This window comes from Crocuta crocuta, unplaced genomic scaffold, assembly GCF_008692635.1.
Source record: "Crocuta crocuta isolate KB4526 unplaced genomic scaffold, BGI_CrCroc_1.0 scaffold363, whole genome shotgun sequence".
NCBI lineage: Eukaryota > Metazoa > Chordata > Mammalia > Carnivora > Hyaenidae > Crocuta > Crocuta crocuta.
In genome coordinates this window covers 659,048-685,226 of record NW_027531626.1, presented here as the reverse complement: position 1 = coordinate 685,226, position 26,179 = coordinate 659,048, and the positions used below count along the sequence as shown (strand labels likewise).

Sequence of the window (26,179 nt, the reverse complement as noted above, 5' to 3'; positions counted from 1 at the left end):
AACTGAAGACCTAAATACACTAGATATATCATGTTAATGAAGTAAAAGGCTTAATATTAAGATGTCAATTCTCCCAAAATGATTTATATTCAAATTCCAAATTAAAAAAATAACAACTTTTAGGTGTATTATCTGACAAGATGATTCTAAAATTTAAATGGAAACACAAAGATCTAATGTACAGCATCATGATAATAATGCTGTATAAAGTTAATAATATAATAATAATGCTGTACAGTTTATACTTTCGCATTTTCAATTTCATGTGTTACACCATCAATATGAATATGATTCTTAGTTTTTAAATCTCTCCTTTTACTGTGGGTAGTTGAAAGGTGCTAAGATTAGATCTTAAATGTTTTCAACACAGAAAAATAAATGGTAATTGTGTGATAGGACAGAGGCATTAGCTAATGCTATCATGGTAATCATTCTAGGATATATGAATGTATCAAACCAATACATTGTACATCTTAAATTTGCTCAGTCTTATGATGTCAATTATATTTCAATAAAGCTGAGGGGGAAAGAGAAATAACAAAGACCTAGAATCTTTAAGAAAAACTATTCTTAGGGGTGCCTGGGTGGCTCAGTTGGTTAAACATCCGACTTCGGTACAGACCACGATCTCGCAGCTTGGTTGTTGAAATTGAACCCTGTATCGAGCTCTGCACCAACAGCTTGGAGGCTACTTTGTATTCTTTGTCTCCCTCTCGTTCTCTCTACCCCTGCCCTGCTTGTGGGCAGGTGCACGTGTGCTCTCTCTCAAAAATAAATATTTCTTAAAAACTTTAATAAAAAAAGAAAACCTTGTGTTTAAGAAGAAAAATGGTGAATTCCACTCCTAAGTATATTCTCAAGAGAAGTGAAAACACAAAAATATACACAAATATGCTGCACAGCAGCGTTTATCTTAACAGCCAAAAAAGAAGTAATGACTCAAATGGGGTGCCTGGGTGGCTCAGTCAGTTAAGCATCCGACTTTGGCTCAGGTCATGATCTCACGGTTCATGGATTCAAGCACTACATCGGGCTCTATCCTGACAGCTCAGAGCCTGGAGCCTGCTTCAGATTCTGTGACTCCCTCTCTCTCTGACCCTCCCCTGCTCACAGTGTCTCTCTCTCTCTCAGAAATAAATAAAACATTAAAAAAAATTTTTTTAAAAAGAAGTAATGACTGAAACATCCATTAACGTCTAAGTGCATAAACAATATGAAGTATATCCAAGTTGTTTTAAAAGTAGCATATCCATGCACTGGAATACTATTCAGTCATAAAAAGGAATGCCGTACTGAAACATGCTACATGGATGAAACATGAAAAATTATGCTAAGTGAAAGAAGCAAGACTAAAGGGCCACAAACTTATGATTCCACATTTATATGAGATGTATGGGGTGGACAAATCCATAGACACACAACAAAAATTAGTGACTGCCAGGCGATGGAGGGGAGGGGTGATGGGGAGTGACTGCTAATGACTACAGAAGCTCTCTGTGGAGTAATGTAAATATTCTGCAATTGGTGACAATGACTGCACAACAAGCTTTATACCAATTTTTAACATCTACCAAAAAAGAAAAACAAAACTGATGAGTGTATACTATCAGATTTCAAGACTTAATATAAAGTTACAATAATTAAGACAATTAGGTACTGCATAAGGCTAGAATAACTGACCAATGGAACAAAAACAGACCCATACCAGAGCAGATATGATTTTAACAGGACAATACTAACACTGCAGCAGAGTAGAGTAAGGGTAGTTTTTTCCCATAAATAGGAGAGAATGAGAACTAGTAAACTAAGATAAATTAGAAGAAAATAGCCATAGTAAAAGGAGAGGTCTTAAAAAAACGGAGAATTTTTTGAATAAATTTTATATAAATGATGAGGTGTAACACATGAAACGGGAAATGCAGAAAAAGAATACAGAAAACAAGGCAGAAGCACTGTTTGAACAGTTAATGGCTGAGATCTTTCTAAAGCTAATGGAAGCTATCAAGTAAGGTTTCAGGAAGGCTTATGAATCCTAAGCAGGATAAGTACAAAGGAAACTGACTATAGGAACATCACAGAAAAATGCTCGGGGTGGTGGGGTGGGAGAATATGAATGAATCTCACAAATAGCTTGAGAGCTGACAGTAACCTTAAAAGAGGAATAGTGAGACTGACAGGCAATGTCTAACACACACAGTGGAAATGACAAGAAAAAACTATCTTTAAATCACTAAGAGAAATAATAACTAACTTAAAATTCTGTAACATGTCAAAACATACTTTGAGAATGAAGAGGACACCTCTGGATCTAATAAGCCAAATGTAAAATATACTGTTTGGATATTCAGATAAATTCAATTAAGTGTGGAAAACAGACCATACCATGAAATTGATTACGCTAATTTAGTCGATTATGATAAAAATGGATCAGGACAAATTATAGTTTACATGACTATGATAAAAATGAATATGTTGCATCAGTTATTAAAGACCATATCCACACTGTTTAGGTACTTTACACCTGTATTATACATTTTATATATATATATGAAAAGAAAAACAATATAATATCTAGTATTTGTTTTGAAGTGCTTCAGCAAAGAAAAAAAAAGCCGAGATAAAAGAAATGTGAAAAACATCAATAATACTGGAATGTGGATAATGGCTGTGTGGCTTGTTCATCTAACTATGTTTTTAAAATTTAAAAGTTTCCTCTTTCAAAACTAAGTTTACTCATCATTCAACAATAAAAAGAGACCTTATGGAATACTTTGCAAACAAAGAAAATTATACTTGATTGCAGCTCAAATGCCAAAAAAGAAAAAAAGAGGAAATAAAATGGAATTATGAGATAAATCCAAATGAACAGTGAATATAAAAAAAATGTAATAATGCATTTGGGAAACAAAATACAAGTAAAATTAAGGTATAAGACCACAACGCCATATAAATCAGAAAGGTGGTAAATGTTCTAGATATTTGCACTGTACAATACAAACAGCAACTGGACTTCTGAATATATAAAGGGTATGTGTATATTATCACCTCTGGGATTAACTGCTAAAAACAGTAAAAAGTAGGCAAACAGCCCCCCAAAAATATAATCACCCAAAAAAAGAAGGAAAACACCAGATTGAGGGGCACCTGGGCAGTTCAGTCAGTTAAGCAACTGACTTTGGCTCAGGTCATGATCTCGCAGTTGGGGAGTTGAGACCCCAGGTCAGGCTCTGTGCCACAGATTCAGGATTCTGTGTCTCCCTCTCTCTCTGTCCCTCCTGGGCTCTCTCAAAAATAAATAAACATTAAAAAAAATAGCAGACTTAAGAGCAAATATATCAGTAATTACTTTAAAAGCAAATAAATATTCCAACTGAAAGACAAAGTATCAGACTGGATTTTAAAAAAGCAACTATAAGCAGCCATGAAAGAAAAAGTTTAAAGTAAAAAGAAGGAAAAATATCTATCATATTAACAGTAACCAAAAGAAAGCTGACACAAAGTATATAAGCTCAAAGTAATTTTAGGAAAAATAGCCATCAGAGATAAAGAGATAATTCTTAATAATGAAAGATTCAATTCACATGAAAGGTAACAATCATTGTGAATTTGTATGGTAAATACATAAAATACATAAAAATTGATAAAACTCAAAATTACAAATCCACAGGCACAGTGACAAGAATTTAACTCCTTAGAAACTAAGGAGTTAATCAATCAATATAGAAAGAGAATTCAAAGAACACATTTAGCAAACACACCTAAATGGACAGAGTACAATTTACCAACAGGTGTAAATATTGTTGTCACATATTTATGGAATATTTCTAAAACCTGATTCTGAGGACACCTGGGTGGCTCAGTCAGTTGAGCGTCCGACTTGGGCTGAGGTCATGATCTCATGGTTTGTGAGTTCAAGCCCCATGTCAGGCTCTGAGAGCCTGGAGCCTGCTTCAGATTCTGTGTCTCCTTCTATCTCTGTCCCTCCCCTGCTTGAGCTGTCTCTTTCTCTTTCTCTCTCAAAAATAAACAAACATTAAAAATTTTTTTAAGCAAATAAAAACTGATCCTTGACAATTCCCAACACAGTCTAAAAGACTGACAGAGTAATTTTTGACCCTATAGCAATTTAAATAGAAATCAATAATAAGACAACTAGAAAATCCTCATGTATTTGAAGATTAAGAAGTGCATTTCTTTAATGTTGCTTACTAAAGTTGAATATATGCAAAACCCATGAAGCAACAAATCAACTACTACATTCATATCGAAGAAAATAATATATCCAGTAGTACTAAAAGTACCACAAACAACCCAAATATCAATCAATAGTATACTAATCAAACATTAGACACACAATTTTTTTTATCTAGACAACAGAATTTTAAGGAGCAATGAAAAACAACCAAGTATCTTCATGCACTGAACAATCATAACACTGAACAGAAGGTAGACCAAAAAACACATAAATATAATTTTATATTATAAATATAGACCCTATTCAATCAGCATTCAGAAATATGTAAGTGCTTGTATAATGAAATGAAAACCAAGAGAAGATTACTCTAAAAGTTAGGACAATGTTTCCCTTTTAGAAAGTGAGGGAGAAATAAGTGGAAGCAGACCATGAAGACACTTTCCAAAGTGTTGGAAAAAAATTCTTTTTTAATTTTTTGTATGTTTTTATTTTATTTTTGAGAGAGACAGAGTGTGAGCGGCAGAAGGGCAGGGAGAGAGAGAGACACACACACACAGAATCTGAAACAGGTTCCAGCTCTGAGCTGTCGGCACAGAACCTGATACAGGGCTCGAACTCATAGACCGTGAGATCATGACCTGAGCTAAAGTCGGATACTTAAATGACTGAGCCACCCAGACACCCCTGAAAATTATTTCTTGATTTGGTGGTCACATGGATAGTTTTTGTCATAAATTTCTGGGTTATACAATTGTTTTCTGCACTTTTTCATAATGGAACTATACTTCACAGCTAACATTTTTCAAAAAAAGAAAAGTAAACAGGAAGTTGAGAGACTACAATCACCTTTTAGCACCTTACAATCACAGTCAGGACTTTGCCTTGCACCTGGGTGGCTCAGTCAGTTAAGCATCTGAAGATCTCAGCTCAGGTTATGATCTCACAGTTTGTGGGCTTGAGTCTTGAGTTGGGGTCTGTGCTAACAGAGTGGAGCCTGTTTGAGATTCTCCTTCTCCCTCTCTCTCTCAAAATTAATAAATACACTTAAAAAAAAAAAAAAAAGACTCTGCCCTAACATTTAATAAATAACCCCTTTACCGGTCATGGTTTCAGTGTGGGTGAAGTACAAATATGACTGCACACTGTCTTTGGAAATACAAGAAAGTGGCTCCATTGCTTGCTTTGTAGGAGATGACAGGGTGTATGAGGAATACTTCTCTTTTTCAAACCTAATCTGCCATCTGTTACAAAATTTTATACCTTCTGAAAGCATTACTTACTCAAACACATGTATTTTAGATACTTAATTTCATGACAGTTCCAAAAGAGTCTGATTTATAATAAAAGAGTTCTCTGAAAGTTCAATTTCTTGTCACAGCATTTTTCTATTCCAATTTAAATGGATGTCTCTACAAAATGATTACAACAATCCAAGAAAGCAAACACAAATAAAATTGATCATTCTAGCATCCCTATGTAAGATTTTAATTGAAAACTCTCATGTAAATTAGGTAACCCAAAAATTTCACTTAGTGGTTACTTCCACANTTTTTTTTTGGGGGGGGGGGGGGGAGCTGGAAAGAGGGGCAGAGGGAGAAAGAGAGTGAACTCCAGGTAGGTTCCAGGCTCAGTGCTGAGTGCAATGCAGGGCTTAAGCCCATAATTCTGGGATCATGACCCTAGCCCAAGTCAGAAATTCTTGACCAGGTGCCCTGATAACTTTTCTTTTAAAAAACCTTCTTGAAAAGTTTTGTGACTTCTCAAACTGTTTTTCCTTTCTGTTAATCTATTGAAGAAAACAAAAAGAAACCCACAAACATAAAACCACCAACAGAATTCATTCAAGACAATATTCCAACTCTTCTGTGACCGTAATATAAAGATAAAACCCTAGCTAATATTTTTAATTAAAATTTCAATCATGTGTGCCAACACTGAATTATAAATACTTATCTTACAAAATGAGGAAAAAAGCACAGAAAGAAGGCTTATTAAAAAGAGTTCCCACTGACTACTCATTAAAAACACCAATAATACCGCATATTCAACACACTGAAATATTGGTTCATATGTCTGAAGATGCTTTAAACTAGCTGGAAAAATAGTATTCCCTCTTCACTCTTCTCAACCTTCTCAAAGATATTACCAAATACACTGTCAACTTTAAATGCAAAACATAGCATTACAACACCAAAACTACATGTTAAGAGTAGCCAGTAGTTGGGAGTATTGAGGCTAAGCAAAGGAAATGCATCAATTGTACCTTTCCCTTTACTTTTGTTATGTCTGATATTTTCCAAATTAAAAGGCATCTAAAAATACACATACCTAAAAACAAAAGGACTTAAGATAGTGTTCTAGAAGGTAGGAAAAAACTGCTATGAACTGACTTCGAACAGAAAAATACTTAAGATTTTTCCCTCTTATTAATAAGTTTCTATTAACATGACACTAAAGGAACTTAGAAATAACATAAACTGATACTGAATTACTTATATTATCACTTTGTATTTATGTCAGCATAAAATGTACAATAAAAGGAGTATATAATAAAAGAAGGTATATACCAGTAAACGTACTTGCATCATCCCTTTCTATTCTGGTGCCATCACTAGTTGACACACAAGTAAAGTGCAGGGGCTCAACTTCTAGAAGTCCGGTGAGAGATGTGAAACTACCTTCGGCAGCTGTGCAACTACTGACCTTTCCATTTCCTATTGCAGAAAAGAGACAAGTTTCATGATACGTAAGTGAATTTTTAAATGGCAACAGTCCTATGGAAAATTATACCTGCTACTACAATCTTAATTAGAAAAGATGCATAAACACACAAACGTCATACAGGGCTTCCACGACAGACACAATATTAAGAAAACTCAAAAACAGAAGATCCTGTTTCCCTGCTGCAAAATCAAAGTCACATAAAAGCAACTTAGTGGCCATTCAGTTAATACAAAACAGCAACAAGTGATTAAGATTTTATATGAAGAAAATATAATGAAACAGTTACTAATATTAGCTATTCCACAGTCTGTTAAGTATGCATAAAGTATTTCTTTGATATCAACTGTACAAATATGACACTAAATATAAAGTAAAGAAACATTCCAAAACATTATACATTAAACATTCCAAAATATTATACAAATTTATCTATAAATAGATCTTTATATTTCATATATATTACCAATTTTCTAGAATGAAGACTACTACTTTATAATCATGGAAATACCCTTGAACAATGTTGAAGTTGGGGTGCCAACCCAGTGCAGAGTCAAAAATCCACATGTAACTTCTGACTCCCTCAAAACTTGACAACTTAGTGCCTACTCTGACCAGATCCCTTACAGTTAATATAAAGAGATGTTTAACATATACTTTTCATGTCATATGTAATATATTACTGTATTCTTACATTAAAGTAACCTAGAGGAAAGAAAATGTTAATGAGAAAATCATAAGTGAAGATACATTACAGAATTGTACTGTACTTATCGAAAACAGTTCTGCCTAAGTGAACCCACGCAGTTCAAATTCATGTTGCTGAAAGATCAACTGTAGTTTAAGTTGGCATATGTAGTTGAAAAAAAAAATTAAATTAATTCACATGATCACAACTATGAACAGTAAAACCACAGCAAGAAGGCCAGACGGAAGAACACAGAAGAATTAACAGTGTATACGCTATGGAGGAAACGATTTATTTTTGGAACTGACCAAATTTTCTGGAATTAGCACTGCTTTAAACAGAATTGCTGAGGAGCACCTGGGTGGCTCAGTCGGTGAAGTGTCTGACTTCAGCTAAAGTCATGATCTCAAGGTTCATGGGTTAGAGGCCTGCGTCGGGCTCTGTGCTGACAGCTAGCTCAGAGCCTGGAGGCTGCTTCACATTCTGTGTCTCCCTCTCTCTCTGACCCTCCCCTGCTCACACTATCTGTCTGTCTGTCTCTCTCAGAAATAAATAAAACATTAAAATAAATTTGAAAAAAAAAACAGAATTCCTGAACAGATAAAATTAAATAGAAACCAAAGATGGAAAGAATGGGAAGATACAAAAACTAGTAACATCTGAAAGCTAAATTAAATATAAGACTAAAGTGACACCACCATGTTCTCCAACATTTCACTGGTGCATACCATAGGACCTGACACATATTTTAAAAAAAAAATTACTGAGCACTTACTTAATTCAAGACATGGGAAATGCATAAAAAAAGGACAGGCCTCAATCTCATGAAACACATTATTTGGTGTTACTAGGTTAATAGGCATGAAACAACTAATCATACAATTTAAAAGAAAGTGCTTACCCTACAACCCAACATTTGCAATATTAAGTATTTACCCAAAGAATATAAAAACACTAATTTGAAGAAATACATGCACCCTGATGTTTACAGCAGATTATCTACAATAGCCAAATTATGAAAAGAGCCTAAATGTCCATCGATGGATGAATGAAGAAAGAAGATGTGGGGTGTGTATGTACACACACACACACATATGCACACACACACAGGAATGTTACTCAGCCATAAAAAAGGATGAGATCTTGCTATTTGCAATAACATGAATGGAGCTAGAGAGTATTATCTTTAAGTGAAATAAGTTAGAGAAAGACAAATACCATATAATTTCACTCATAGGTAAAATTCAAGAAAGAAACAAAGGAAATGATCATAGGGGATAAAAGAGAGAGGCAAACCAAGAAACAGACTTTGAACTATAGAGAACAAGCTGATGGTTACCAGAAGGGAGGTGGGTAGGAGATGGGTTAGACAAGAACAATGCAGAAAGACCAGTTACGACACTATTATCGTAGCCCATATTCAAGATGACTGGCTTTCCTGTAATCACGTGATTGTGGGAGGTAAGAGAATAGATTTTAAATATATGACAGGGTAAAAAGAGACAGGATCTGTTGACAGCCTCAATGTAGAGGCCGAGAAAGAAGTATCAAGGATGACATTCAGATTTCTAACTTGTGTCAGTGATGCCATTAACTGAGAAAAGGAATACTGCACAAGGACTGATACTGAAGAATAAATAATGAGACATTGATATGGAGACTTAGGTCCTGATTTCTAAGTCTCCTCTTCTGGGTCTTCTTTACAGAGTGTGCTGCTCTAGTGTATTTAATTCCTTGGCCTGACCTGAGCTTTATGGTCTTCTCCTTACACTCTCTCCATCATGAATCTGATTCTATCCTAACATACACAGAAAGGCACCTATATATGTAATTCCAGCTGTTTCTCTGAGTTCCATTCATAAATTAATGTGTCATTTGGATAGAGATAGAACAGCATAAAATAGAGCCTAAGTCATCAAACAGAGGAAGACACATATACCCACAGCAACATAAGCCTTTAAAATGCCTTTAAAACATAAGCCTTTAAAAGTTAACAGACAAGTATGATCTCTTTCATTAAAAGTCTTCATGAACATGTGTAGCAAACAAGTCTACACAGCTAAACATCCTGTTAATAAAAGTAATCTGAGATGGTGGAAAGGTTGGAATTAAGGCACTTTACGTACTATTTATATTTCTGTATTTGATTTTTCTCATTTGCTTTTCTTCACAATTTATCATTTAAAGTAAAAGAAACTGAAATTAATTAACCCCCAAATTCACTTCTATTTAATGTGGTAATTATCTTAATATTTTTACCGAAAATTCTAACACTGTGGTTTATTAGCAACACTTATAGTAAGTTCGGTCAGGTGGAAGAAAATTAAAAAAAAAAAAATAGTCACTGCTTTATTTAACAAAACTAAATAAACGCCAAATTCTAGCACTTGAAAAGGTTACACGGTGTTATATGTTAAATCCTAAAAGCAAATTCTTCAGAAAAGAATACAAGAATACATGTAAAACTGTAGAGTTTATCTGAGTATGCCAGTAGATACACAAAATTATTTTTCTTTCTGCATCTTTACTTATTACAATAAATATACATTAGTTTTATTTGTTGACATGAAATAAACTGTTCTTTAATTTTGTGGACATAAAAAGCATACCAAATAAAGCTGAAAAGGCTACAACAAATAATCAAATTTTAAATCGTCTCTTATGAGGATTAAAGTCACACTAACATTCAAAGAAACACAAAAAAAACAAACAATCCTTGCAAAAATAACTTCCGTAATCTTTTTGAGGGGAGAGTTAAGAAAGGCCATTTCAGATGTTTGTTAAGGTGAAATTCTAAAGAAGTTTAGTTTTTAAAGACAGAATGTGGTAACTATCATCTATTAAGTCAATGATAGCTTAAACAGAAGATACAAAATTCAGAAATTCCTTTAATAAGAGAAGTTACTACCTGAAAGGACATCAGATAAATCAATTTCATCTGACTGGACACCAATGCTGCTATTGTACACATTTTTACAAGAAGAGCCGCTCATTTCCAAATCGAAGAGGACTGGATCAAATGGTGAGCTATATAATCCATATCTGAAAAACAAAATAATGTCCTAACAATTTTCCTGTTGGACATCCAATTAACTAAATACCCATTTACTTAGATTTGAAATCACTTTGACACAGGGCGAAAGGATACACTAAACAGGGTTAACCCACTACACTCAATGAATCTCAGTTGTGTTCCCTGGAAAGCTATACTCTAGAAGATGTGGGCCAGAGACTCAACAAATGTGATTCCAATAAATCGGTAGCTAATGAACCAAGATTGAATCTTCATCTGCAGGCTGAGGTAAGGAAGAGATTATCAGGCACCCTTCCCTCAACTCCATCAATAATTACACTGAATCAGCAGAAAGTACAAAGACTTAGAGTAAAATTTCATCAGAATCAAAATTTCTCCCCTAAAAAGATTACAAAATCATCATGTTAAATAAAATAATACTTCAAATACTGAAGATCAGGCAAGAACTCAAATCTAACCATTAGCTATTTATTTCATTATGTTGGAAGTTTTTAGAAAAATCAACAAGCAGATGAAGAATACTAGTTAAGGCCAGTAAATGATTTATTAACTTCAACCACAAAGTATGAACAGTAAAGAAATGATCTTAAATGCTTCTTCAATTAGCAAGAAATACCACTTTTAAGTATTCTAATATAATGGATCCCCTGTGTAATCATCTTCAGGACTTTCAAAATTGTTAAAAGAATTATTTCAGAGAAAACAGAGGAAAAGAAAACCTAAGACTAATGTTCCAAAAAAGGAAAAGCATAAATTAAATCGATTTTTGCAGGCAAATATGTATTTTAGCATTTGTGTGCAAAGCTGGTGTCATATCCTGAAAGACCATTATTAGGCATTAAGTATATTAAAATACCTTGTCTGCAGTAAAGCTTCCATGGGCGTTAGCCTGTCCTGTAACTGTTTGGACACAGCAGTAAGCAAAGACGCACAAGCTGTGCTGCACCCAGCCAAATCTTCATCTTTAACATAATTCAGTAAGACAAAATACCAATAGACGGAACCTGAAAACAATAAAAGCAAATCAATGTTTCTTTTCCTCATTTTTCTCTAACAAAGAGAAAGTCATATTACATTCTTGTAAGTCCCCTTACAAAACAACTCTCAACGACTAACTCTTTGGAGGACTCTTAGAGGACAATGAGAGGGAATCTCACATTTTTAAAGAAGTATATCAAGTCAATATAGTCATTCAGATTTTCACTAACTTGAGATGACCCTGAGGGACATTTTTGAATAGCTGGAAAAGTACAGAGCTGTCAAATCTTCCAAACTATCCTTTCTGGAATAGTGTGGTTTATACAAAAATTTTCAAAAACAATGGATGACAATGAGCTACTAGCAAGTGAACAGAGTACAGTTATGCTATACTGCAAGTTAGACACAGACCAACACAGTTCAAAAGATGATCATCATGATGTATTTTAGGGCTCTTTTATAAAATTTGAGGTATATAAGTACACCCCAGACTTTAAGCATCCTATCTCAAAGACCATCCTCAAATAATGATTTTAAACTGCAAAGCCTATTAAAGTGAGCAACCAAGTCCAAAACATCCTACCCTATGTAACATAAAATTAACTGTTCTACCCAAAATATGATCAAGGAAAATATAAAGAGATTCTTTATCCAAATTAAGATAATGATAATACAACCATTTATCAACTAACTCTGAGGATTTTTTCTATAAAACCATAAAGATCAAATCCTTGTGAAGTATATTTATCTCATTCAGACAACTTGCTGATTATTAAACAAAAGACTAAAAACTGTCTACAAAAAGATAACATTAGGTTTAGAAGGGCAAATTAATAGCTCTTTATAGTAACTAAAATGGCAAAAGACATTGAAAATACTTTTAAAATCTTTATCAATTTATATATGTGCTATTTTAGGAGACTGTTTTGCAAAATGTTACTTGATAACTACATTCATTCTTGAATGGCATGTCTATAGTGTTCAGGTGTTGAAAAAACCTAATGGCCCCTTTTCTGGTTTGCCCAAATCCCTACCAATCACACACAATATATGCATGGACCATTTTCTTATGTCATCTCTCTGGCACCTACTGGCATTTTAGCAATTTGAGGTATTGGATCTACGGTCTGCAAATAACCAAACAACTCAATGATTTGAATGAAGTATAGAAAATGTATGAATTAAGATGACTTGCTATTTACTTAACTCTCCCACTTTTTCCAAGCAATATTATTGAACAGAGTATCTGCCCACCTTATCATAATCTGTCAGCCTGTAGAGAAGCTAAAGAAAAAGGGGGGAATAACAGAGGAAAAAATGCTGACTAAATAATCTCAAATACATTGTGAGATATTTCCTATGACTACTATTATTTGTGATGAAACTAATTTCACATACCACCAGTTGCTGCTGCAGGTAAAAATGACATATTATCAAGTAAGGCCTTCAACAGAACAGATCCAAATCCTGGTTGACACGGGTCACATTTGCCGTTACTGAAAAAATTAGAAAAAAAACTTAAATATATCACTCAATGTCTAAATTCAATCCTAAACACGGTATAGTATATAAAAATAAACATTAAAATGTATTCATTCAGATTACAAGAAAAAACTGCCTTAAAGCCCCATACACATGCAGAAAGAACACAGGGACGGATTATACTAAGGGTCTTTGTAACTGTTTTCCTTTGCATTAAATCATTCTCTCTACCAAAAACGATTAACAAGCAGTCATAGTCATTATTGAGTATCAGTTTTTAAACATTTACTAGATGGTTTAAGTCTCTAGGTCTAGAAAACAAGTCTACACAATTACAAATAAGCCTGGTAAGACTGTCATGCAACAGGGAATAAGACCTCAGGTAAAAAAATCAAAAGACAATCAGGGAAGATAAAAATAAAAGTGGAGGAAGGGTTCCCCTTACAAAATTTCCCAAAATGCTACCAATAGGAAAAGAAGCCTAGTAGACTTCTTAACTTATGAAAAGGCTTATGCAAGATGACATCTTCTCCTAAAATTCTTTCTTAAAATCTCAATAATCCTCAGGGCACCTGGGTGACTCAGTCGGATTAGCATTCAACTCCTGATTTCAGATCAGGTCATGATCTCACAGTTCTGAGTTCAAACATCACATTGGGACCCATGTTGACCTTTGAATTCTCTCTCTCCCCACCTCTCTCTATCCCTCCCCTGCTCATGGTTTCTCTCTCTCTCTCAAAATAAATAAACTTTTTAAAAAAACAAACAAACAAAAAAAGAATCTCGGGGTATCCAGATGGCTCTGTCAATTAAGCATCTGACTTCACCTCAAGTCATGATCTTCCAGTTCATGAATTCAAGCCCCACATAAGGCTGTCTGAAGCACAGGCACTCTCTCGCTCGCTCGCTCTTACTGTCTCTCTCTCTCAAAAATAAACAAATATTAAAAAAAAAAAAAAAGACTGAGTAACCCTGATCAACTTTCGAGATTTTTTTTAACTTGTGAAAATTCTCCTGTTATACATTCATACGCCAAGTATCAAATTACACTCAGACACAGCATCGCCTGTCAAGCTGCAGGTGCACCTACAAAGTGTACTTTCAACTAAAACAACACCAACCTAATGCATAAGGCTAGAAATCGGGCACACTTATGGGCGATGCTCCGTCCCGCCTCAAAGAAGCATACACGCACAATGTCTGAAAGACATTTTCGTGTTTTTGAAAGCAGGCTCTCATTTCCTTCTTTGGAGCTGCAAAATAATAGCAGACATTTAGATTCCTCCTGAACTTCTACTCATATATCCAAATGGCCATCATTAGTCATTAGTAAAGTCTTAATTATTAACCTTCCAGGTCCATTTGAATGTACTCCAGCTAACCAACAAAGAGTATCCAACACAAGGCTCTGGGCATGTTCTGTGATTTGGCCATCATCTGCTTTTCTACAAAGAGTGTTAAGAAGCTTCTCGTGAAATTCTGAAAACTGTAACATAGCACATCGTTGTACTCTAAAAAACAGAAGACATAAACACATTAACAATCAAAACAGAACAGTAAAGACTAAACCTACCACAACCTCTTTGGTCATTTGAAATCGTGAATGTCACAATTAAAATGTATTTTTGAAAATTAAATTTTAACAATGGAATGTTGATCTCTTAATTTAAGGTTATGGTATGAAAAGGTCAAAAGAGCATATAAGCAATAGTTGGTTTGCAAAAAGTTTTAAAAGAAAGGAAGTTTACAAAAATGTACTATATTCTGAGAGTGAATAGAACTTCAAATTATATTTGTCTTTCCTTATTCATTTACAAATATACTCCTGGTATATACCAAGCACTGTATAGATATCTGGGATAAACCAATGAAGTAGAAAGATAATTCATACCCTCACTGACAATACAAACACTTAAGTGAAATGGAGAGCAAACAAAAATTTTCAAGTAAAAGATTTAAAATATTTTATGTGTGGGGGTGCCTGGGTGGTTCAGTTGCTAAAGCGTCCAACTTCAGCGTAGGTCATAATCTCAAGGTTAGTGAGTTCAAGACCTGTGTCAGGCTCTATGAGGACAGCTCAGAGCCCTGGAGCCTGCTTCAGATTCTGTGACTCCCTCTCTCTCTGACACCTCACCACCCTCAACTCATACTCTGTCTCTCTCATAAATAAGTAAACATTTAAAAAAATGTTTTTTTAATTTTAAATGGTGTTAATGTTTACTAGAATTCTTCCTTTGTACATTTATTACCAAAAGAGTAGCAGACGAAGGAAACGAGATTACCTTTCCTTAGAAATTGAAGTTTTCTTAAATCTTCGAATGGTGACTGAGACCTCTTGCAGTAAGTCACAGCCCCGGAGGTTCTCAGATTTGCGGGCGCTGCTTGAATTTTCATTCTTTACATTAGATGACTTTTCCTAAACATACAAAAACAAATAACTCAATGAACAAACAAACAAAACTAAAAAAGTATTTACTATTTAAAGTTTTTTAACAAAGGAAAATAACTGAATTATGACTATCCAAACAAATATCAAATAAAAATGATACGAGGCCTCATATTCGGTAAATGACTAATTTCCCCCAGTATTTATAATGGGGAAAAACAAAGTCACTGTCTTAAAGGCAATAACCCAATAATTAAAGATTAGAAAGCCAACGTCCTGAGTCCAAGTCCCAGCCACAGCACTTATAAGTGGTATGAAATGACAGCTCCCCAATCTCTAAGGTTCACTCACTTTCAATATGAAAAATGGAGATAATAATAACACCTGCTCTGCCTACCTCAGAGTTATTTTGAGGATTAAATCAGATAAAGTACACAGAAGTCCTTGAAAAATTGGAAGACCTATACAAATATAAGATGATTGGTGTTACTGATATTGCTATTGTTGCTTATGAATGAATAATGATGATAGAGAAACAAAAATCTCCAGAGTTCAGGAAAATCCAAGATCAGACAATTATGAAGAGACTGTATGGTACACAGGTAGTTGTAAAAAATCAACCTTGACATTAGTATTTATCTGTAACATTACTCCCCAACTTCTCTTCCTGCATCCTCCCAAATGTTTACCAAAAATAAAGTGATGAGTTATCAGTAGAGGACATAGAAACAAACTCTAAAACCTAAATAAATCAGTATTATGGTCTAAAATAATTATAAAGGGAAATATCTGCTAACAATTACTCTCTGCTGAGTATACTTGATAAACATTTGCTTGAAGTTAATTCAAAATATGTTCTTCTTAGTTACATTTTTAAAGTCAGTCACTGCAAAGAAAAATTATAAACAAAGTGTCTACTGAAAAATCAATAAAGGGTCATACTACTGCAAGAGTGTGTCAGATGTTGTCTCCTATGATTATAACAACACTGCTATAGTTCAAAATGGCACAGCTTCATACCTTGCCAGCTGCAACTTTTGCCAAGAGTGAAGCAAGTGAATAACCCTTGTTACTCTGGTGTTTTAAGGACGGAAGTCTTACTACTGGGCGTATACCACCATTACAGATCTCATCGGTTCCTCTTTCATTCACCGCCTTGACATGGATTAAAAAGGAACGGTATTTTCCTCCTGCCATACCTAGAGGGGCCAACAAAGAATGGGAAAACTAACTGAGTCACCAAAAGAACAAACTGGTTTTCACCTTCATAGAGCAAGTTACAGAGTCAATTCCACAAAAAGAAAAACATACTTGATGGGACTTTTCAAATTACTGTTTGAGTCTAATCACTGAATAATCTTCACATGTTGGAAGCAAAAGAACACATGGCACAGGGGCTATACCAACAGCAGAAGACAGAAAATCCCGACTAAATGTTACAAACATTTTGCATATTTTCCCCAAGTGAAACTATTCATTTTAATAACATTTTGTGAACTACGGGAAAAACAAATGAAGCTACCTTTCAGAGAGCACCACTGATAGATAATGATGGTATCGTTCTGTGAATCCATCCAGTCCTTTCACACACACATGCACACAGACATACGCACATAGACTTGAGCACTGTACATTACTGTGCTTTGAAAGATGAAAAGACACCGGCTTTGGCATCACTACCTGGGTCTAAATAATGGCTCTGCTATTAATTAGGCATGTGTGCCAGATAACCTCCTGTGGTTCAGTTCCTTCAAATGTAAAATGGGAATAATAATAGTACCTACCTCAAAGGTCCCTAAAACACAATTGTGCATGGCACAAGGAGAGCACTCAATAAATACTGGTTGTTATCATCCCAGTAGATTTTATTTTCACCAGTAAACCACCAGCTTATTGTTATCTCACAGGTATTAAATCTTTCTGTAATTACAAAAGTACCTTGGTTGTTTTCCACTGATCCACCTGCCTACTGTGCTAACATTACACTGTCATATTCTTCTTACTGCTGTATTATTACTCTATGCTCTAGTATCTGACAAGGCCCTCCCTCTCTCAGTTTTCTTTTTCAGAACTTCTTGACCCAGATAGTCCTTTTATTCTAAATATTTAGCAACCATTTTCTCCATTGCCAAAGATTTCTGGGGAATTTAGTAAGAAAAAAAATCATCCTCCGTAAATTCTAGGAAAATTAACACTTTTAAACTGAGTCTATTGAGGGGTGCCTGGGTGGCTCAGTCAGTTGAGCCTCTGACTTCAGCTCAGGTCATGATCTCATGGTCTGTGCGTTCAAGCCCCACATCCAGCTTTGTGCTGTCAGCTCACAGGCTGGAACCTGCTTCAGATTTTGTGTCCCCCTCTCTCTCTGCCCCTCCCCTGCTCATGCTCTGTCTCTCACTCTCTCAAAAATAAGTAAACATTTAAATAAATAAATAAATAAATAAATAAATAGAGTCTACTGAAATCCATGTCTTATAATTCCATCCTCCATTTTGTCAAAGTCAACACCTTTATATTCATATATAACTTTACGTTTCACACTTTCACTCAACAAAATAAGTTATACTCTCAGCAATGTAAGAGATTTGATTAGACTTGCTCACTGCTATACCCCAGAATGGCAAAACACACAACAGGATCTCATAAATTTAATAAACGAATGAGCTGTAGTCAAGAGAGCACATTAAAACTTGTACTCAATACATACTATGCATCTAAAGGTAAATGTGTAAATGTGGACAACTATTATGAAGAGAATGTACACAAATGAAAATCGGTGTTATTTAGGTTGTCAGGTACTTTCCGGTTTGAGGAAGGATCGCCAATCCCACCTGACCTCCAAATTTACTTTAATAATTGAGGTAGGTGCTTTGTTTGTTGGCTTTTTTGATTTACTGGGATATAAAAGCTCATAATGTAAACATCTTACTGCTGCAATATCTATCATCTGTGCAATAGCCAAATTATTTTTAAATATACATTAATTAAAATGTGCTTATGTGAGAAACTCAATAATTACATCCATATTATCAAAACTCTTCTATAAAACCCTCTTAAGAGGAAATATTAGAACAATAAAAATATAAATAAACAAATGAAGACAGAGAACTCTAAGTTGTTGGGTAAGGCAACCAGGTCAGAACATGTCACCTGGTTACTCAAAAAAGCTCTCCTATGTCATACTAAGTCTGCACATATTCATTTCCTTTGTGCTTTCTCAAAAAGTACTGAAACCTCCCAAATACAGAAAGTAGTATCAGAACTTTCACATAAAAATACACTCACTTCAGAGAGGAAATGACCTCAGTTACCAGAAAACTGTGGAACTATTAATGCAAATCCCAAACAAAACTATATTTTCCTTTTGTGGGATTAGCTTTAAAAAAATAAAAATAAAATTAAAAAAAAAATCTATTTTACATTTGTGGCATTATTTGTCCTGTGTTAGTAAAATATTTTACTTCACCTTTAACAAGTTTGGGGCTTGTTAATGTCAACATCCCAGCATGCCCTGACAGATCAAGGCCACTAGCAAGCCATACTGGTCCACACAGAATGTCTTCTTTGTGATCTTCTAAAAATGGACACAATCTAAGACCTAAAAAGAAAAAGATATTATTTTCTTTTAAATTAGTCTGGAATTTAAAAAGATGTAATAAGCAAATATCTATCCCATTTATCATACCACCATACAATATACCATATTTTGAACGTGTTCAAATAAGAATTCACTATCATGCTAAGGAAATATAATCGAAGATCGGACATATTTTCAAATATCTGATATATGTTGCTTTCCATTCCCATATTATTTACATTCACCTTGATTTCCCAAAAATATTATAAAACCATGATATGATTTTAAATCTCAGGATATTAAAAAACAAGAATGTAAGTATTGGCGCAGCTGTGTTCACAAAGATGAGCTGAAAGTTAAAGCGTATTGCCAAAGCAGAATTACAGGTTATGTTTTCATTGTATTTGTGAAACCAGGTTTTTGCAAGCCATAAGGAAATCTTTGCCCAACATGATGCATTTTGGATCACTATTCCTTTTACTGTCATGGACAACAGCTCTGTAATTTCACTCACACTGTGATTCCTCTACATCCATGTGCTGCATTTCTTCATTCAAATCAACCAGGGACGGTTTCCCATTTTGTTCCACTTCAATGTTAAGAGCTGGAGACAAAGGAAAGGTGATCTGCCTATCTACTGCTGTTTCTAGAGGATAAAAATATTAGTAAACTTAATTTTGTTTAATACCAATAATTTATATGCCTGAAATTCTAAAATTTTCTGTTATATTGGGAACTATTATGATTTTCATCACAGATGCTACAAATAGGTTGTTAGGAGAAGAAAAAAATTAGATTCCACGGTTTCATATACTCTTCTCTCTTTTAATGGAATTCAATATTCACCTGAGAAATAATCTGCTGGCAACTAAACTAAAAGTTTGTACCCTAGGCTGCAGAGTACAAACACCTGCAAAGTTTTAAAAATACCAGTGCCTAAGTCCTAGACCCAATTAAGTTAGAATATGATGATTCAAAAGAATGCACCACACACACACACACACACGTGCACGCATGCGCGCGCACACACATATACAAACATATACACAAACACATACATATGTATTTTTGAAAATAAGAAATTCTTCGTGTTTGTTTCTGCTCGCTGGTGTAAAGAAGCCATGTGATATGATAACATGAAAGTATTCCCAGCCTTTTAAATTAACCTATTAAGGAGTAAACACCAGAGTAATATCTAGTTCCCAACATGCTAAATGTGTACAATCTATTTAACGAACTCAATATACCTAATTCTGAATTTGTAAAAAAAGCTAAGTTGGGTTTTTTTCTGGCATTACGTGAAAGGCTGGGTTTCACCAATAATCTGAAGAGTATGTGACTTCCATTAACAAAATTATTTTCTCAAACGGGTCTCCATGTAGGAAGAAAAATGTCTAAGTCCAGTAGTGATGAAAATGAAACTAATTTAGAAAGGAACTAAGTGAATTTCCCAAATAGCATATTTACATTATTCCAGTTTATGCATTTCTATACAATACTAAACTACCAAAATCCTCTAAAATGTTCTAGAATTAACCTTTCTAAATAAAATGACCAAGAGCAGAATGGAAAACACGTACAGGGGTAGGGGTGTGAAACCTACACAGTCACGTTGAAAACCAGTTGTTTTAAAGAAATCAACTGCAAAACCATCAAATATAAATTCTGATTCATTCTTACCATTGACTTTCCCTAAGCCCGGAGCTTTATTTTTCAGCAGTGTCACTTGTATCTGTGGAATATTGGTGATGTTTGAGTTCAAAACAAATTTGAAGTCCACATGTCCAACCATACAGGCTTTAGGTAGAACCAGTTCAAATACATGTTCATCCCAGCTGTTGCTGTCAAGTAAGGGGGAAAATGCTAAATAGAGCAAAAATCTTTCCTTGGCCAAGGCCACATTATCATTAACACTTTTCGTATTCTTTGATTTGCAGCCTCCAAAAACACTCAGTGCTTCTCAACTGGATCAAGAGAGAAGACAAGCAGCTCCCAAAAGAGAGGTTATTAATCTTAGGGCAGTAACTGATCTTACCTTAGAAATGGACACCTATCCTGTGAAGTGAGTATTAAAATAAGCCCTGTTTCTTACACTGTGGAGTATTATGCATCAGAGCTGTCTGCAGGTTCCTGGGCCCTACCCTAAATCTATCAGTGGGTGTCAGGAATCTGCATTTTAAAACAAGAACTTCTTGGGGTGTGTGGGAGGCTCAGTCGGTTAAGTGTCTGACACTTGCCCTTGGCTCAGGTCATGATCTCGGTCTGTGGGATTGAACCCCATATCACGCTCTGTGCTGATAGCTCAGAGACCTCTTGGGATTCTCTTTCTCTGCCCCTCCCCCACATCTCTCTTTCAAAGTAAATAAACTTTTAAAAACTAAAAAATAAATAAAACAGGGGCGCCTGGGTGGCTCAGTCGGTTGAGCATCCAACTTTGCCTCAGGTCATGATCTCAGTTTATGAGTTTGAGCCCCACGTCCAACTCTGTGCTGACTGCTCAGAGCCTGGATCCTGTTTCGGATAATGTGTCTCTGTCTCCCTCTGTTCCTCCCCTACTAGCACGGACTGTCTATCTGTTGGTCTGTCTGTCTCTCTCTCTCTCAAAAATAAAGATTAAATAAGTAAATAAATAAAAACAAGGACTTCTTGCATTTCTTATACATCTCTATTCCAATTTTAAATTCAATATATATGCTAAAATATAAAAATCTCCAAACCACACTCCTCCACTAAATTCCAGACTCATTCGAATGTCTACCAGGTATCTCTAATTTACCATAAGTCAAACTTGACTGTCCACTCCAATCTCAGTAAAAAGAAATTCTATTTTTCAATCAGCTCAATCCACAACCTCAATCAGACTCTCCCTGACTCCTCTCTCACAACAGATGTTCAATATATCAGCATATAGTTTTCCTTCTACTCCAAGTTATATCCAGAATCTGACCACTCTTTTCACTACCTCCAACAATTATCACCATGATGGAAACTACCATCAACATTTCACATGGATCACTGCAACAGCACCCAATCTAGAACTCTTCCTTCTACCATTGCCCTCTAACACACACAACCACTCATAATCTGTTATCACAGTAGCCTTACTGTATCCTTCTAATATAAAAATTGTATCATTTCTGTATCCAAAACCCTCTAAAATCTGCTTAGTTTTACACATCATAAAAATCTCACTGTGACTGATAAAGATACTTATGATCTGGTGACCAGCTACCTCTTTTGACCCAGCCTCCTCCCAATCTCCCCTACTTTCCCTGCACTCCAACAACAGTGGTTTTCTTGCTCTTGCTAGAATTCACAAAACACATTCCTCATGGCCTTTTTACTTGCTATTACCTCAGAATTATGTCTCCATGGAGGCCTTTCTATACACCTTTTCTCTCTTTCTCTCACTCTTGCACCTATGTACGTATCCAATAACCACTCTGTCACCATACTATTTTATTGTATTTCATAGCTTTTATGACTACGTGGTATAGCAGACATCTGCTTACTGTCTTTCCATCCCCACTAGGACAGAAATTCCATGACAACTATATTACTAGTGTCTACAGCAGTGCCTGCACAAAACAAGCATTTGAATATCTGTTAAATAAACTTGTGAACTGAGTGACCGAACTAATTACAATGGTGGATTACTCTCAACTAAGAATATAGAAATTTCCAGTTAAGGTGACAAATGAAAAGAACAGTTATTAATACACAAACTTCAATAGAAACAATATATCTAAGAATTTTATGTTGCATCTAAACAAAAACATAATGTGGACTTAAAATTAAATACCCTGAAACAATGTTTTACCTGTCAGACTGTAGTTTCCAAGTTCTAGTATGTTGAGCAGCATCTCCATGGTGTTGCTGGTGTAAATGCTGAGGATGCCTCCTTTGCTGTTGTTCTTGCTGAACCTCCACCCAGCATGGAGGAACAGTCGCTGAAAACCGTGGAGTCAAAGTCTCAAAGCGGGTTAGCTCCACTAGAGATGTCAGGATGTCAAGGGTGAATGGCTGGTCCACCAATAAATCAACTCCTTAACAACAATAAATATTGAATTTGAAACAGGTTTTAAAAAAAGTAGTTTTGATCCGTGTTTTTTATCTAGTCAATTACAACACTTATGAAATATCCTGAGAGTTATTTTTTGTTTTGAGAGAGAGAGAGAAACAGAGAAGCTCCATAAGGAGGGGAAGAGAGATGGGGGCGGGGGGGTGGATTCCCAAGCAGGCTCTTCACTGCCAGCGGAGAACCATGGGGCTCAAACTCATGAAACCGTGAGATCAGGACTTGAGCTGAAACAAGGAGTCAGATGCTTAACCAAGTGAGCCACCCAGGCACCCCTCTTCAGAGTTATTAATGGGAGCTCAGAGATCTATATGCAAATAAAGTAACTAGCAGTGACTTCTTAATGGCCATAATAAAAATCCACCTTGAGTATTTTAGATTACAGACAGGCTACTCCTTGTTGGAGAAGCCCAAACTCAACCTGTTAGAAGAGACCTGACTGGGGTGCCTGGGTGGCTCAGCTGGTTGAACATCCAACTCTTGGTATCAGCTCAAGTCACAATCCCAGGGTCGTGCGATCAAGCCCCGAGTTGTGCTCCATCCTGAACACAGAACCTGCTTAAGATATTCTCTCTCTCTCTCTCTCTCTCTCACTTTTGCTTACCCCTCTGACCTTCTCCTGGATCGTGTATTATAAAAAGAGAAAGAGAAAGAGAAAGAGAAAGAGAAAGAGAAAGAGAAAGAGAAAGAGAAAGAAAAAGAAAAAGAAAAAGAAAAAGAAAAAGAAAAAGAAAAGGAAAAAGAAAAGGAAAAAGAAAAGGAAAAAGAAAAAGAAGAGTCCTGACTGAGCTCTAACCAGCCCTAAGTTAACAAAGGCAATGAAAGTAGTGCTGAAAGGCAGGCCAAATCTGTATCAAATCAGTAAATAACTTTTAGACTTTGTAATTTACAAAACAAAATGCTAAACGTCAATAAGTATATAATATCTGCCCTTTTATACTTCATAAAAAAGTAATTTTAAAAAGTCAATAATATAGTGATGGCAAATAAATACTTACAAATCAAAAGCTTAGGGAATAAAATGTGTTAAGGGCTAAGGGTAAAACACTAACAGCACTGTGGAAGCACAAAGAAGAGCTTAGTGTAACATGTAAACAGCATGAAATGGAATTATACACTTAAGAAATCATGAAAAGTTTACTATAAGTAAACACCAAGAAGAAGACTATAGAGTTATTTCATAAAAGTCCACAAAGCAAATTAGAATTTCAACAGCAGTAACATGTTAACATTACTTCTCAAAAAATAGTTCTGGAGGGCAGTAGTGAGGAACATAAACAGGAGAAAAGACACCAACAACAAACAAAAACAAACCTGTGTAATGGTGCACATGGGGCAATAAAAATCTGAGTATCATGTCCCAGGAAGAAAGTATTTTTTCAGCTTTTCAATTCCAGTAATGATATTAGTAATATTAGCCACTCCATTGATTTTATACTTACTTAATGAACTACTCTATTTTATGCTACTTCTCTCCCTAACTAGACCAAAAGCTCCTTACTGGCCAAAATTGTGTTTTTACCTCTTAGATGACATCGCCAATATTGGCCAACCTACCATTAAGTGAAAAAACATTTTTTTATTTTAATGTCTACGACAATTTCTAACTACTGAAAAAATGATATATGATAAACAAAAACAAGCCTAGTAAAAGAACAGCAACAAGGAAATGAAGTCCCTCAACAAAGTAACCAACAGTTGACTGTAAAAACTGAAAAAATACTTAAGATTATTTAAGAAAGATTCAGAAACCTTTGAACATCAGAAGAATTTGTGTTTAAAGAGTCATTTAAAACCTTAGTATCATACCTGAAATCCCAGGACTTGAAGGATTTGATAAAGGTTTGGAACCTTCTGAAGACGGTTCTATTCCTTTAGAAAGAGCTCCATCTACTAGTATATCAGCTTCATCAATATCATCACAAGCTCCTCCAATTTGGAGAAAATGAAGCTCACCACCTACAGTGTAGTAAAATTTTATCAACAGAGGCACACAGAATATGGGTAAATAAACATACAAGTGCATACTACGTAGGTAAGAAACTCAATTTATTTTAATATTACTCAACAGGCCGAAAAGGGGGCTGCCAAAGTGCCACATCTCCCAGAATTTAAAAATTAAATTCACAAGGCACTGCAAAATGAAAATTAATAAAGAAAACGGCAAACACATAAATATACATGAAAACAGTTATTTACCTAGTACTAACTATACGTAAGACACTACTTTAAATGCTTAAAAATTCATTTAGTCTTCACAAAAACCCTTGAGGTAAGGACTATTACTGTGGCCACTTTACAGAAGAGGAAACTGATGCACTAGCTATGTATCTCAGCAGTAACCAAAATGAACAAAAAGTCTTAATTTTTTGAAGTATTCATAATGAAATGAAATTCAATTGCTATTTTTTGTATCTCTCACATAAACTGAAAGTAAACTTAGCAAATATTTAAGACAAAAATCAATGGATAAAAGGATATTCTAACAAAAGTATTTGGAGATTCACTTCCACCATGACAGAACAGAATAAAGAGGATGATACGTCATCTTCCTTTTCAGGAAGAGGTCATTCAACCAGGGTTGGCTGGGGTTGAGGGGTGGAGCAAGCCATGAAAACCAGCAGAAGGGCTGCCAGACCGGGCTCAGTGGATTTGGACTTAAAGGGCTCAGTTGCAACAAAAATGAGGTGCATCAACTCTGCTACCTGAAGTTAGGAGTAGAGTTGTTTGAAACAAGTAAAGCACTTAATATGAAGTTTTAGTGAGTGAAAAAACCATAGGGGGCTTAGTAAAATCTCCACATACTCCACAATGATCAGAGGATGTACACATGTGTAGCAAAACTAGACCGGGCCCAAGCCATCCACATTGTCCCAATCAACTAAGCCCCACACATATGTAGGAAGACATGTGAGAGAGCACAAGAGAAAATAAAAATAAAGAAAACAAAAGACAAAGCATACCTGAATGCAGCCTTACTGGTGAAATTACTTAGGCACAATCACTTAATAAAAATCTTTGGCTAAATACTAAGCTACGTGGA

General features: G+C 35.2%; 1 protein-coding gene across 5 annotated transcripts in view; it reads right to left on the bottom strand.

The window, feature by feature from the left end:
- The window catches only part of BIRC6 (baculoviral IAP repeat containing 6), a 222,709-nt gene that overhangs the window by 138,591 nt on the left and 57,939 nt on the right, over positions 1-26,179 (bottom strand). For 4 of the 5 annotated variants that reach the window (XR_013337241.1, XM_077772791.1, XM_077772792.1 and 1 more), the window contains exons 11-23: positions 24,946-25,095; positions 22,879-23,104; positions 20,739-20,899; positions 19,573-19,704; positions 18,948-19,079; positions 16,505-16,683; positions 15,381-15,514; positions 14,448-14,609; positions 14,220-14,351; positions 13,015-13,112; positions 11,495-11,642; positions 10,513-10,646; positions 6,775-6,909 (exon numbers count right to left, since the gene is read on the bottom strand). Coding sequence is in view for 4 of the 5 variants with exons in the window: in XM_077772791.1 (XP_077628917.1) it covers positions 6,775-6,909; positions 10,513-10,646; positions 11,495-11,642; positions 13,015-13,112; positions 14,220-14,351; positions 14,448-14,609; positions 15,381-15,514; positions 16,505-16,683; positions 18,948-19,079; positions 19,573-19,704; positions 20,739-20,899; positions 22,879-23,104; positions 24,946-25,095 (1,923 nt within the window). In the remaining variant the exon portion in view is untranslated. The remainder of the gene's footprint in view (positions 1-6,774; positions 6,910-10,512; positions 10,647-11,494; positions 11,643-13,014; positions 13,113-14,219; positions 14,352-14,447; positions 14,610-15,380; positions 15,515-16,504; positions 16,684-18,947; positions 19,080-19,572; positions 19,705-20,738; positions 20,900-22,878; positions 23,105-24,945; positions 25,096-26,179) is intronic. The other variant, XM_077772793.1, reaches the window with a different exon arrangement.